Source organism: Micrasema longulum, unplaced genomic scaffold, assembly GCF_059751315.1.
Source record: "Micrasema longulum isolate JH-2025_06_02 unplaced genomic scaffold, ASM5975131v1 h1tg001491l, whole genome shotgun sequence".
Classification (NCBI taxonomy): domain Eukaryota; kingdom Metazoa; phylum Arthropoda; class Insecta; order Trichoptera; family Brachycentridae; genus Micrasema; species Micrasema longulum.
Window position 1 is genome coordinate 155,253 of NW_028278675.1, and position 15,006 is coordinate 170,258.

General features: G+C 33.5%; 1 protein-coding gene across 1 annotated transcript in view; it reads right to left on the bottom strand.

Moving 5' to 3' along the window:
- Positions 1–1,481: 1,481 nt before the first annotated feature.
- Cad99C (cadherin 99C) overlaps positions 1,482–15,006 on the bottom strand; it is a 245,432-nt gene continuing 231,907 nt past the window's right edge. The window contains exons 19-29 of the mRNA XM_088236007.1: positions 14,555–14,764; positions 13,214–13,462; positions 12,167–12,262; positions 11,817–11,970; positions 10,034–10,329; positions 8,335–8,562; positions 6,989–7,254; positions 6,201–6,428; positions 5,045–5,292; positions 3,875–4,250; positions 1,482–1,812 (exon numbers count right to left, since the gene is read on the bottom strand). Of these exons, the coding sequence (XP_088092133.1) occupies positions 1,683–1,812; positions 3,875–4,250; positions 5,045–5,292; positions 6,201–6,428; positions 6,989–7,254; positions 8,335–8,562; positions 10,034–10,329; positions 11,817–11,970; positions 12,167–12,262; positions 13,214–13,462; positions 14,555–14,764 (2,481 nt within the window). The 3' untranslated portion in view covers positions 1,482–1,682. The remainder of the gene's footprint in view (positions 1,813–3,874; positions 4,251–5,044; positions 5,293–6,200; positions 6,429–6,988; positions 7,255–8,334; positions 8,563–10,033; positions 10,330–11,816; positions 11,971–12,166; positions 12,263–13,213; positions 13,463–14,554; positions 14,765–15,006) is intronic.

Below are 15,006 nucleotides of genomic sequence, written 5' to 3' on the forward strand. Positions count from 1 at the left end.
GCCACCATTAAATAATATTTCCAATGCACTTGCGCGAGTTTATTATTGTGGTCCAGTTCCGTTGTGATCAGTCAAGTTGCCAAGGACTTTTTTTCGGCACCGATAAACATTTGTGATTGAGCTACTGATGTAGTTAAATAATATGTCACTAAAAATGTTTTCTTTGAAAATAACAAAATTGTGTTGAAATTTTGAAAATGTAAAAGTAAAATTAATAAACTAATTTGGGGGTAGATAATTTTCTTTATATTGTTTATTATCTTTAGTTATAAAATTTATTTATCTCACATTAACAAAACACAATACAATGAACTTACCAATACATAATATTATATGTAATATGAGTTATGCCTTGTTATTTTTCAAAATGAAAGTTTTCCTTTTTGTTATTCATTATTGAGCTGTTAAAAATATATGGCTTAGACTAAAAATAACATATTTATGTACAAATAATATCAGTTCATTTAAATTAAAATTATACTATCTACAAAACATTATTGATTTAATATTTTTTTAAAGATGACAAGAATTCAAAGCAATATATTTTTATCGAATTTGAAATATTGCCAGAATAAAACAGTTTTTTTATATTATACATAATTTCATATAAAAAATAGTAAATCTATGGGTATTATTAAAATTTAAAGCATCAACTTTGTGGTCAAACATTTCAATAAAAAAATGTTCGTTTATATTTGTATATAACCGCATAACAAATTTTCTATGTCTGCTGGTTTCATCAGAAAACTAATTACACTAACATGCAAATCCCGCTACACAGTTTCACCATAATTTAATTATCGGCGCAAGTTGATGTTTTAGATTAGATGGATTTACATGTTAGTGTAGTTTATGTCTTGGCGATGAAACCGGTAAGTAGACAGAAAAGTCGGTAAGTAATTATACATAAATACTTACTAACATTAAATGTTGAAATCAAAGGGAAAAAAATTATTACACAAAATACAAATTCAACTTCTCATGTTTTACAATGCATCCCTGTTTTTTAATTTACCCACATTATTGCATAAGCAATAATACTTGTATCATTGCCTCAATTGAAAAAAGTTAGCATGTAGGTATCATTTTTATAATAATATTTTTTAATTTATGATTATTATTTATGGTAATCACAGATCAATTTTATTGGAATATTTCGAACATTTCATAAAATAAAAATTACATTGCTATGTTTATAACAAAACAATAAATACATACAATCCATACTGTCAATGTAAAAAATTTAGAGGAAATTAATTATCAGGGAATAAATAATAAATGATTCATTTTAAGCACAAAAATCAGCAGAAAAGATACATAATATACCCAAAAATGAGTTTCTCATCAAAACAGCCGATTTGTCAGAAATAAAAGATCATTGACATAAAAAATTACAAAATTGATATGTTTACTGGCGGTGTAAAACTGCATTACATATTCTTTAATAAAACATTTAAAACTATATAAAATAAATCAAGGTAGGTATATCTAGACTTTATTCATAATTTACACTGAGGCGAACCCAATAATGATTTAATGACTTCAATATTGGTCGCCGTAATGCACAACGTGATTACAACTAATGGACGGTATAACTTTACAACTTGCCGGCGTATATTGGAGTTTGTTCGTGATAAAGTCACTAGCCTAGTAATTACATTATAATAATTCGTTATTAATATTTATAATTCAGTTGTTGTCTCGACGGGAGATCTGTCGTTAATATAAGAAAATCCTAATTGGGAATAGTCCCTCTTCCCGAAGGTCACGTTGTCGTTAGATGGACTCACTAAGCCATCGTCGTCCGAAGACCTGAAACCAAATGCAACCATAGATACAAATTATTTTCTCTACATTTTAGTACACAGATATATTATGATCTAGCTCCAAGGTCGAATTGTTCAGGAAAGTTTAGAGTTGCAAATTTTCGGATTAATACCCACATCCGCATTTATATTAATTTGGTAAGCAACTCAAAATGTTATTTTATTTATCAGTCTATCACCAAACACAAACAAACAAACAAACAAACAAATGTAGATAAAATGCCATATCACTCTGTCTTTGCATACAGACCTCGCTTCCTCTACATACATACATCTTCTCATGCACGCATGACGATTAATCCTACTCTTGATATGTCCATCTTCAAGTATTTGATGGACTTGATCGTGCCATGTCTTTCTCAGTCTTCCTAGTTTTCTGCATTCATCAACATTTACATTGTAGATCCTTTAAGCCGTTATTTTTCTGTCCATTCGCTCTACATGTCCAAACCAACGCAGCACCCCTTTCTTGATTCTATCGATAATGGATCACCAATCTATCACCATGCCATATATGAATGTTTATAAATTTTGCATTACATACCCTTTATTTAAAGTTCAGTGGTTTCTAACCTTGATGCTACTCAACCTCCCTGAAAAAAATTTTTTTTCTGTGTCTCCCTACCTTTTGTTTTTTTTTAAAGATACAATAATATAGACAAGATAAAAATTACATAAAAGTTCGTAGGAATTCAATATACAGTAAACCCCTGTTTTACGTATTTTAAGAGAGCAGCAAAAAAAGTGTTAAACTGAGGAAAACGCTAAAGAGAGGAAATGAAAAACTGCAGAAAAATTGTAAAAATGGTCATAATTGGGGATTATTTATATTTACTTACGATTTCATTAAAAATTATTCATATTTACCTATGATTTCATTAAAAATATTTTGTATTGTTTCAATCAATACCACAATGTGTTATTTTTTATTGAATTAAAAAAAAACATGTTTAAATAATTTAATGTCGGTACTTCACCTTAAAAACACGAAAAAAAAAATTGAATTTGAATACAATTATTTTTTCCCTAAATATTGGGAAATTTCGTTTATATGGTATCACTTTTTTTAGTATGGCACCACAGAATTTCAACTGTCATTTACATCGCGGCAAAACTGTTTCACACTTTTATGATAACTGTTAAAACAGTCTTCTTTCCAAATTAATTATAACTTTAAATAATATTTATATTGCCAAAGTTTAAATAAACTTTCTGCATCGTAATTTATTGATGTGAAGACTTTAATCTTTATGCGTCAACCGCATGTCACAATTTAGTAAAATGTCAAAACTAGACACTTAAACACAATGATCAATTACACTGAACCTACTTTGAGTTTAGTTTGAGACAACAATTTACACATTTTCTTATTTACCTTGATTTTATTCACCATTTTGGGCAAACGCGGCGGCGCACGGCTCGGCGTCTTTTGACAGAACGAATGAGTTTCGAAAAATTTTCAACTTAAAACCGGGGTTATGAAAAAGGTTAATTGGGAGAATACTTCAATGAAAATGTATGGAAAAAAATAGGACTAAAACATTTTGGAGTAAAAAGCGGGAAAACGTAAAATTGAGGAACGTAAAAACGAGGTTTTACTGTATGTTAATTTTAAAATGTAATTGAAAATTAAAGAATTTTTACTGTTACGTTACAATATGAAGTTATAATAATAATAATTTGGCATTTTAAGAAAAAATCACATTTGTATATGTATAGCACAAAATAATATAACATTGTATTAAATTAAAAAATAAATTACTGCCTGAATACATGTTTTGTGATGTTCAGCGTAGTAACGAAATACATCGCTATCCTACGAGGTGAGATGAAGGTTTCAGACTCCCCAAAACAAGAATCCAGGCAACTCAAAACAATCTGTATCCAAAGGGACCCAAGTTGTTTTATGGGTTGCCAAAAGAGATTAGCGATGCTGGGTCACAACAGGTTGTCTTTTTTTTGGTGTGGTATATCATTTCTACTTTTTACCTTAACATGTATTATTTTTATTACGTAAATTAATTTTAAAAAGCAAGAAATGAGCTCACCGTTGGAATCCGGAATTGTGTCCCGGTATTTCGTCGTACGCCATGATGGCGCCTTCTCTTTTCAGAGTATTATTGTTTTTGTTCTCGTTCTTCTCCTTGGCGATGGACTTGGCCAGCATGTTGAGGTTACTCTTGTTGTTTCTGTTATAAGTGTTATTGGCATTGTTGGCGTTGTTGCGGCCGAAGGTGTCGAGGAAAGAGTTGTGGTGGTGGTCTCCGCGAGGCAGGGTCGCCAGGTGATGCTGGTTGTTGCGGTATGCGGAGCCGGCGCTGGTGCGGTTCAGTGTCAGGGTGTGGGCGCTGGAGTGAGTAGGGCTAGCCACACTCGAAGCCCGTGCCGTCGTGGCTGCCTCCGAAGATGTCGGGCTGCTTTGGCCTGAAATCATCATGACAAACATTATTTTCACTAAAAACAAAGTAATATAGATGTAAACAACAAAGAAACCAAGAATGAAAACAAATATACACGACAGACAGTTACGAGCGTTTTTTTTAAACATTTATGTATTTCTTAAAACATGCTCTAGGGCTCCTGGGTATATTTACATAAATATTTATCATCATCATCATTCCCTTTCCGCACGTAATGGTGCATAGGGCAGTGCATTGGTATACAAATCGCAGCATATCTTGATCATTTTTGTTACATAAAGGCTAGAATTACTGCAACGAGGTCATTTTTGTCAGTTCAAAAATTATTATTGAAAAAAATGTAAAGCAGATGCTTTTTTTTTCTGTGATTGTATGTAAAATATAATATTCATTTATAATTTTTTTCCACATAGTAAACAATGATAAATAATAAAAATAATGTGACCTCACTGGGGTTACCCGTGCCAAGGACACTTAACAATATACTTTTTTTTTTAAAACAATGCAAATATATTACATTAATTATTTAAAAATCCACTATATTAAATATATAAACCCAGTGTCCCACTCATTAGTAAATCTCGTTGATGAGCTCAATTGTTTGAAGAAAAGTGTATTGAAATGAATGGGTGAAAATATCAAAAGAGAGCTTTTTCTAAAATTCATTGCTTAGAACATTGGAGTTGTAATTGTTTCTGCAAGAAATATTGTGGGATTTGACTCTAAAAAAATAATAAAAAGTTGTGTTTTCTGAGGTTTTCGTGAGATTACTTAAAAAATTTATTGAATGATTGTTACCATTATCTTTGGTGATGTAGCTGACATTGTCGAGGCTGAAGGTGTGGTTGTTGGCACTAAAGTCGAGCTGCAGATCGTTGCAGCTGTCGCAGTCGTCCAGTGGCACGGCCATGTTGAGCACCTGCGTCTCGTACTCCTTCAGGCTGGGTGTGTCCACACTGGGCGCCGTCCCGCTCAGTACCGGGTCGTATCGGGCTGGGGTGGCAGAGCTGTAGTGCCGCTGCATGCGAGATTTGTAGTTACGGTACCTGCAATATACACATACAGATTTAATCATTACGATTTCTTCGTCATTCTATTGATTTTCCAATTAAATGAACTGATAATTCTTATTGGTCTTTATCACAGGTTCCCCAAGTGGTCGTATCCGTTCCTCTGGGAGCGCTGTACGGAACCAAGGTGGCAATGCTGGCCCTGGGGAAAGAAGGAGTGCATTGGAAGCAAGCAACCTTATAAAATATCTTTTGAAAAATGGAGCCAAATATATTTTTAAAATTGGCAAAACACCGGGCTGATCTTTCGCATTCAAAAATAATTATGTATATTTTGCTGCTTCTCTGGTATTATTCACTAATAATGGTAAGCAATACACATTGTTATTTATATTTCGTTATTTAAAAAAAATATGTGTCCTTCGAGATTCCTATTTTAAAGCGTTATATTTTTTAAATTACTTTTTGAAATAAAAAATTGCAAATAATTTGGTGAAATTTTAATGCAAAATATTTATAAATTTATGGCAGCATATCAGATTCATCCATCTCATTTGGATTATTAAATAAACAATTTAAGTATCAGGCAATCTTATTTATGATGCAATAGAACTGTACATAAAAAAATCTTTACATTTTCCTGTTTTATATAAATTTATAGGGGGACATAGAGCAAATTTTCTTCTGAAAAGTAGGCATCGTCTCAAATAAGTTTGGTAACAGACCGCTCGCCTTTTCATCGAAAGCACATGAAATATTTTCTTCAAATAGAATGATGAAACTGTGTAATAAATTCCCCGTGAAAGTGGTCGGTACAAGGAAATTGAATGAGTTCAAAAACTGTTTTTAAAAGACCTCCAAAGCACATAAATATGCAAAAATCAGGTGTAAGCTACCTGCCTTTTAATACATGTTTAACTTTACTGCAAGGGTATGGCATTTACCTGTTCCACGACACGCATATGTAGATGATTCCCGCGATGCCGAGGACAAAGATGACGCAAGCGATGATGATGAGGGCGTAGGGGAAGGCGTCGGGTGCGGCGGGCTGCAGACGGGGGCGCGCAGGGGCTGGCGTAGCCAGGGGGGCGCGCACGCCCTCCGCCGTCGCTCGCGCCACTCCCGACACTTCAAAGGTTATGTTGGATTGGGCCGACTGCTCCAGTATGGATCTGGAAAGAAACAAGGAACTGATGTTTCTGAACAAGGAGAGGCTACATAGGTTTTGGCTCTCCCGAGGCGTCCGTAGCAAGGCTGCTGCGCCTGTTCTTGGACATTAATGTTTTTGATGAAATTGAACCACCTTAAACCTGATACTTCTTTAAGCACTTATTCTCAAAAATATCTTACACAAAAGAATGTTGGATTTTATTAAATTTGTACAGCAGCAAGCTCAGGGAGTCAGAAGAAGATTTGAATTAACTCTTAAAAGACTGCTAAAAAATCCCTGTGAAAAAAGTGCTATAATAAATATGTTACATTAGTCAAAAGGTGACATGTTTTCAAATACTGGTATTTAAACAAAAACTTAACACATAAAATATATACTGGTTATTAAATCTATATTTCATAATTTGTAAAAAAAAAACTAATAATTTAGGCATGTCAACAAAATAGGGCTTCTTTATTTAGAAAAATATAAAGTCTTGTATTTTATATCGAGTCATGTGACATCATAGGCATTACAAGGGTTAAAATCAATTCTAAATCAAAGACACGAAGCAATCTGTACCTTTGTACTCTGGTAGAATTCCTGTCTAATATTTTGCCAGTGTCGGGATCTATCACGTAGAACCAGACATCGGTCCCCGTGGGGTCGAGCTCCAGGGTGGCGTTGTCGCTGATGTACTGGCGCGAGGAGAACTTCTCTATACCGACTACCAGCTCGCACTTGTCCTCTATCACCCGACTGATGTTCCTAGACTGGAGCCTCACCACCTCCGGACGGGCGTCCTTAAACACCAGCACCAGTTGGTTGTTCTTGGTGAGAAGATTTACCTGAAATAAGAAATCTTAGTCTGAGACACCACCATACGACAATAAGCTCTAGACAAAAAATATACGGACTGCGACGTTGTGAAAGCATTAAAAAATGTATATCCTTTTTGTTTATGTGAGTATGGAGTGTATTTTGTATATCGTAGCTAAGCTAACAACGCCGCGTAAATCCTTTTTGTTTTTTTACAGGACGTTGAAAAAACTGCTTTTTTATGGAAAGCTCAACTAAACTACGCATTCAAGAGTATTAAAATGAAATGTTTATCCATTTCATTTTAATACACCAAACTGTCGCCTTGTCTAATTCCCCTTCAATACAATAAAATAATCAGTTTTTTGTCATCATGTAAAAATAACAAAAATTACATTTATTGTCAAAACTAAAAAAAAATGTACATAAAATAAAAAAGTTTTCAAAAGTTGGGTAGTTAAGGAGACAATTTAAAACGATTTTAAAAATATTTTTTTAAATCTCTTAAAACTCTCACGATACATTTATTTTTTTAGTGGGAAAAATTAACACACTTAGTCGATCACTGCTAGGCAATAAGTGAGGTCATTAATCCTCGTGTTTCCGACCTTTGAATGTACACCCTTTTAGTGGCAATACAGAACACAGAAAATAAAATAAAGTATTCGAAGGTGTCTTTGAAAACATTCAACATTAGTCACCGACACAATTTGAAGATCGTTAAACATAGAAGTGCGTATCTGGTGGCTACAGGTCGTCAACAAATGACGAGCGTCATAAATAGAACATATCTGGTAGCAGCTTGAGACACTTCACATTCGATATTTGGGAGCGAGGTTTGATGAGTAGATCTTATGATAGTCTTTTTTTATCAAAAGTAATTTTTTTTTTTAATCAAAAGGTATCGAAAAAGTGTGCCTTTTTACCCAAAAACAAATAAGTATTAAATAATTTACAAACATATTATGAAATATCAAAATATCGCTATTATAAATTTACATATTTGGTCATATTTCAAACCATGACTGTAAAGATCGTTTATTGAACTCTAATTAACATAAATAATATGGGATTCAAAAAGTATGTAAAGATATTAAGGTTGAACTTACAATCACGGGAGCAATGGCTGTGGAATAGTCACTCCGGGATCCGGGATTGTCTCGTGCGGCAACGTTCAAAACAAACGGCAGTTGTTCTTGCGAAACACTTTCAAAGGTCTTGGAATTCTTAATGACTCCAGATTTAGAATCTATATTGAAATAATCCTGCGCAGAATTACTCCACGAGGATTCTTTGTACTGAATTCTTCCAAAATTTCCACTGTCCAAGTCCTTTGCCTGCAAATGAACGAATGGAGTATCAGTATAAATGATTTTTTTATCTACATGTTTAAAGTCCTTGAATTAGTCATATTATGCTCGCACACGCTCGTAAAATAATTTTATTTTTCACGCTTTAAAACAATAAAATACATATACGTCTATCGAACGGCGTTAAGGCACAAGTCCATATTTTATGATAGAAGGAATAACATTTTAAATAACCATCATTTCCTTATCGTGTAGGACACTGCATATCTCAATAATCTGTTACACGAAGGTGAGGTGATTAGTCTTATGCTTCAGGTGCCAGTCCAGGGACAGTGAAATATTTTATTTTATTTTTATTTTATTTTATTAACATAAACGGCAAATCTGTCTTTTAATACTAATATATTTGGATTAATATATTTTTTTTTTTTATAAACATAAATTTCTTTATACCCAAGATTTATACAAAAAATTATACAATATTTATATTTAAAAAATTAACCTAAAAATAATACAGCATATTCAGTAGAAAGTTTAAACAATTCAAGAATAAATGTAAAAAACAAAATTAAATAATAAAACATTCTACAGTAATACAACAAAAAAATCATAAGTACTGTTTCATAAAGCTGGGCAAAGTGAACAAAAAACTGTATATATTATGAAATGCATGAATAAATAAATATAATTACCATTCACCATCTTTGAAAAAGTTCGAAAGGTTTGTTCTATAGAAGCAATACCCTACACTAAATATATCAGATACGTGGGAATTACTATTGCCGAGTTCATGAAGTCTATTTAATACGGCATTACAAGTATACACTGTCCGTGAATTGTTGTTACAAAACGGTCGCACCTGTCTAGTCATTCTTCCAGGAAACCCTGAAGTTGATGAGAGATAATAGTTCAGGGCAATCCCATATTGAATTTACAGTTTTGAATAAATTTAAAAGGTCTATAATTTTTCTTCTATTGTTAAGTTTTAACAAATTTAATGTTTTTAGTAATTAAATAATTGAATGTTCATTGGTAGAGGTGGGGTGACAGGTAAAAAGAATGGGTCCTCACTGGGATAACCAGTGAAGAGGATCCTTTTTTTGGCTCCACAACAGGCCAGGAGGCCCAATTACAGTGGTAAATTTTAATACAAAACACCCAGGCTTGAGGAGAATCACATTTAATTTTTGTTAGATTGAGTTTTTTTACTGACATTTCTTGGTGGAACCGCATTTTAATTATAACGATAAAAATACACATTTAGTTTAATTCAATTCGTCAGACTGGTCGGTCTGGTGATGTCAGTCTTGACAAAACCTGGTCACTGATGAAAATTATAAATGGAATTAAATTAAATACGTATTTTCATAATTATAATGAAATTTTGTATTCTCACCGAGAATCGAACCCGGAACTTTCCATGTGTGAGTCGAGCATCTTAACCACACCACAGAGGCCGCTTATTAACAATATACATTTTTGTATATAGTGTGTTTACCTGAACTTGGATAATATTGGAGTCGAGATCCACATCCTTGGTGACCACAGCGTAGTACTTGTTCCTGGCCCCCTTCAGGCCGGGCTGCGCGGGGAACACAAAGTGCGGCGAGTTGTCATTGACATCCGCTACGTGCAACCGCAGGCTCGCGTAGCTGCGGTCAGGGTTCACCAGCCCCTGTAGGGAGTCCAGGTGTACCTCCAGGTGGTACTCCGTCTGATTCTCGTAGTCCAGCCGGGGCGCTATCAGGTATATGGCGCAGTTCTTGTCATCGGTCATCACGGCGTAGAACAACCCTGAAAAAAAACATTATTTACAACATTCAGACATATAAAGGGTGTATTTCCATTTTACGAGGAGGGCTGACAGCTGTCTTGCATCTCTCAATTTTTTTTAAAAAACATTTAGAGGTGGAAGGAAATGTGGCTTGAAGATTGAGATCATTTTATGTATCCATAGAGCTGGTGTCTTAAATTTTTCAAGCATAATCTTTTTACACAGTTCAATGACACAACCTACTTAATATAGAATTTAAAAATAAAAAAATTAACACAAACGGCATAAATTGCCTTTAAAATATATATACATACATAAATACATAATAAAAATGATAAAATTGCAAAACTATACAGTAGTAACAAGTAAATTCACACAAGTAACCAAAAATATTCACAAAATATGTACATAAATATGAAAAAGCAAAAAAGAAAAATAAATAAACATGGAAAAAAGTTTAAGAATTATATTTCGAGAGAAAAAAAGAAATTGGACTCTTTTTATAACTATCAAGTCCAGAACCAAATATATCAGCCTTGTCCTCACACTGATTACCATATCTGTGGAGCCTAGGGATAGGCGAGTGCATGTGATAGTCAGTCCTAGAACTTGCAGAACAAAAAGGAAATCTATGGCGGGTATGCCGACCAGGTACACGGAAACACACCGACTCCAGCAAATGTGGACACTCAATGAATGAATTTATCACTTTATTAAGTAATATTGATTATAATTAAATAAAACAGCTGGAATATGTAGTTTAAAATTAGTGTATTTTAGAAATTTCTTCCGGACGCGCTCAAGTGAATCAGAATGTACACTGTAATGGGGCGACCAGACTGGAGAAATATATTTTTAACGACTTCTCATCGGGGAGCCATAAAGTGACTTGAATGGTGTGATATGTTCAAATTTGCCAAAAACCCTGCAAATAAATCCCAACATACTTAGCGCCTCATTTGAGATCTAGTCAATATGTTTGGTAAATGTATGTTTATCACCAAAAAATACGCCAAGGTCCCTAATAAATTAAACTCTTTCAATTGTTGTGTGGTTCAATGTGTGAGCCCAATGCTATAACTAGGTGACTTAAAAACCGCCATTTTTGAGTTAACCATTAAAAACACACCTTCTCCACGAATGTTACAAAAAGACAAGTCGACATCATAATATTATGATTTGAATGCATCGTGACTTTTTTATTCGTATTCTTCATGGAGGAGGGTCCAAATATGTAAGTGTTTTTATTGGTTAACTCAGAAATGCTGACAGCAATGCATTGAGCCCCTGATATGATATTTATCTATATCTAACAGAAACTGATAATTAAAACAAATTGCACAAACATAAAGTTCTAAAAAAATCTATGATTACACATTTTATTAGTTCTTGTTTGACTTTAATGAGTACTCGAAAATAGTAGAATTGAATTGATTTTTTTTATCTTCCTAGAGTGTGGTTATTTAGCAAGGCCACGCCAATGCAAAAACTGAATTGTAACAATTACCTTCTTCGTTGCCCTTAGTGATTTCGCATTTAAGAGGAATATTTTCACTGTGTGCTCTCTGGTTAATAATAATAATGGTCTTGAGTAGTGTGTGTGCCGTGGCATTCTCGGGGATTTCCTCTGTATACGATGTATCTGCAAAGCTCAACCCAATCTGCAAGAAAAAAATAACATTATAAAATGCCAGGAAGTGAAATTGTAAGGTTATAGCATCACAAAACAAAAAAGCACCTGTACCCTGTACAAAAGCCAATATCTTACATATGGATTCACAGATAATTCTTTTTTGAGAAAGGTTATTGATTTCTTTTGTTAGATTTTTTTATTTGCCTAAAAATTTTTTTTCTTACCTCTGGTGGGACAGTAGCAACATGTCTGACATAAACATTGAGCGTACTCATACTGGATAACTGCGGCTCACCCAAATCATAGGCTTGGATATCGACCTAAAAAAATATACAAATATGAATTCTGTATTTTTTATAAATAACTTGACTTTAAAGTTAACTTATTATTTTTGGACCCTACATTCAGTAGTTTAAAATAGTACATTTTTTTTTTATAAAGTTAGTGGTTGTATGTAACATAATTTTATATGATTGCCAATGAGTGTCTCGATTGTTTTAATTATTTATATTTTAAATGTTGCCCTTTTATATTATGACAGATTTCGATTAGTGTACTGCTGATTTTTATAAAGCAAAAGAGCTGAAATTGTTACTGATGTACATGGATAAGATTATTTTAAATAATTTTATTTGCATAGTATTAGGAAACGCCAAGAAACACTTTTAATTTTTTGAATGAAATATTTTTAAAATCAATTACTTTGATTATTTATATTTCTGTGGCTTATCTAAAATGCAATATACTGAGAGTTGTTGCAAGAGATATACTACAAAATATACAAAGAGTAATTTTATCGCCATTTTGTGGCGTTTGACTTATTGGATAATGATGAATGTGTAAATAAAATAGTTAAATACTTATTAATCTAATGTGGACTTTTTTTAAAACATGTTTTTGTAAATACTAATCATATATGAATAGCGTAATTAGCAGTTCTGCTGTATTGTACATTAAATTAAAGAAATAAACAAATGCATTTTTAAAAATTGATATCATCTCTCGACAAAATGTTGGAAATAAAAAATAAACATTTGACACTGGCCCTTTTAGATCAAAGCCAGAGATTTATTTTTGTTTATTAATGGAATCATACAGAAGATAAGGTATGAGATAATTTAAAAATAGAACTAATTCACCTTTATATTTGTTAAGGATACAGAATATTAAAGAACATAGCATTTTTAAAATTTTATTGATTTGTTTTTGAAAGGTTGATTGATTCAACAAAACGGATATATGTACAAAAATTCATTTTATGGTGGTCTTACTTGATATTCACTGGTGACCTCCTTCCTCAGGTCATCCCTGATCCTCAGCACGCCCGTGTCGGGGTCCAGCTGGAAGTACTTGTGAGCGGAGTCCCGGCCCACCAGTTGGTAGCGCACCTTGTTGTTGGGGGCAGTGCCGTCGCTGTCTGTGGCCACCGCCGTGGTGACCGTCGCACCGATGGGCACCTCGTCATCCAGCGTGATCGGCCGCGGGACGGTCGTGAATGTAGGAGGGAGGTCGTTACGATCCTAGAAAAGAAAAGCAAATTCTTATTATGTTCCCACCAGCAGTCAAAATTTAATGTTCAATGATCAAATTTTCTAAAAGCAACTGGATTTCATACCCCAATGTCCGGCAAACAAAAGAGGTGTTGAAAGGCTACAAAAAATATGGGTCAACAGCATTGCCTCGATAGCCGGTAGAACATGGATGAAAAAAGTGAGGGATAGAAAAGAGTGATAATGTTTGGAAGAGGTCTCTATCCAGCAGTGGAGAAAGCCACAAGGCCGAAGAAGAAGAAAATTGTACAGAATGTGTAGGTTAGTCAATTCTTCACATAATTTGGAGTTCATTGGGATACATCTTCCCGCTGAAAAGCGAAAGTAGATCTCTTCATCATTAATAGAATAAGGGATTTTGGAAGACTAGCACGGCTTAGCTTGAAGATTATAATGTCGATTGTATGGGTTCTGTCTATATTCAATGATAATATATATTTTAATATAGACTGTGTACAATCATTTTATTTCTGTTATTTTGTCTTAGCTTATATTCTATTTGTGCAGTTTCTATTCGCAAATATTTGTTTACATGTAATTGTTGTAAATGGCTTAGGCAGTTGATATTATAAATATAAATTCAGCTGTTTAACACAACCATTTTATACCAGAGAAGAATTACCCGACAGTGAACCAAATGGTTATATTTGTGCTTTTATCATCATCATTATCCCCCTCCATCGATACCTGATGCTGCACAGGGCACTGCATTAGTGCACTAATTGCAGCGCAATTTAATAATTTGTAACTTAAAACTAGTCTTACTGCAAGTCCAAGAAAACAATTTTAGTAAAACTGTGAAAAAACATAAACAAAACCCAGTTCAAAACAATTCTTTATGTCGACCTTCTCTTAATTGTGAGTCATTAATCTGGTCTTTGGTGAGCAAACTATGATAACGAGTATGGTTTGCACGAGGATAATATGTAGTTGGTTTCTAAATTTTGTTTTGTACTTTGGTCCAGCGGTATTGTTGCAGATATTGGACTTAATAGTCACAATTTTAAAAATGGATGAACCGTATATTAATAAACTAAAGTATTTCAATTCGAATCTTCTTACCTCTACATCTATAGTAACTTTGGTGATAGACCCTTCAACTGTGGAATCATTTTCTTCTGTTCCAATAATCAGGATATACATGTTTTCCCGTTCATAGTCTAACCCGCTGATAGTTTTGACAACACCAGTCTTCCTGTCAATGGAGAACATCTCAGTGTTTCCTTGCTTGATGATGTATGTAATCTCTTTAAAGGTGTCTGGATCTTCAGCCTACAAGAATTTAAAAAATAAGAAATGCACTTATCCCTACACAATAAATCTAGGTTAAAAATCTTATCAAATATGCTCGATGAAGAGTTGCTATTTCAAAAAAATCAAGAATCTGTCACTGTATTATTAATCAAGACAACAATCTGTACCGTAAAGGACTTGAAATATTTAATGAGTTGTTGAAAGGGATGCTGGATGTGGCGATGGTTTTCGCTAAAAACAAATATCCATGTAGGTAGCAA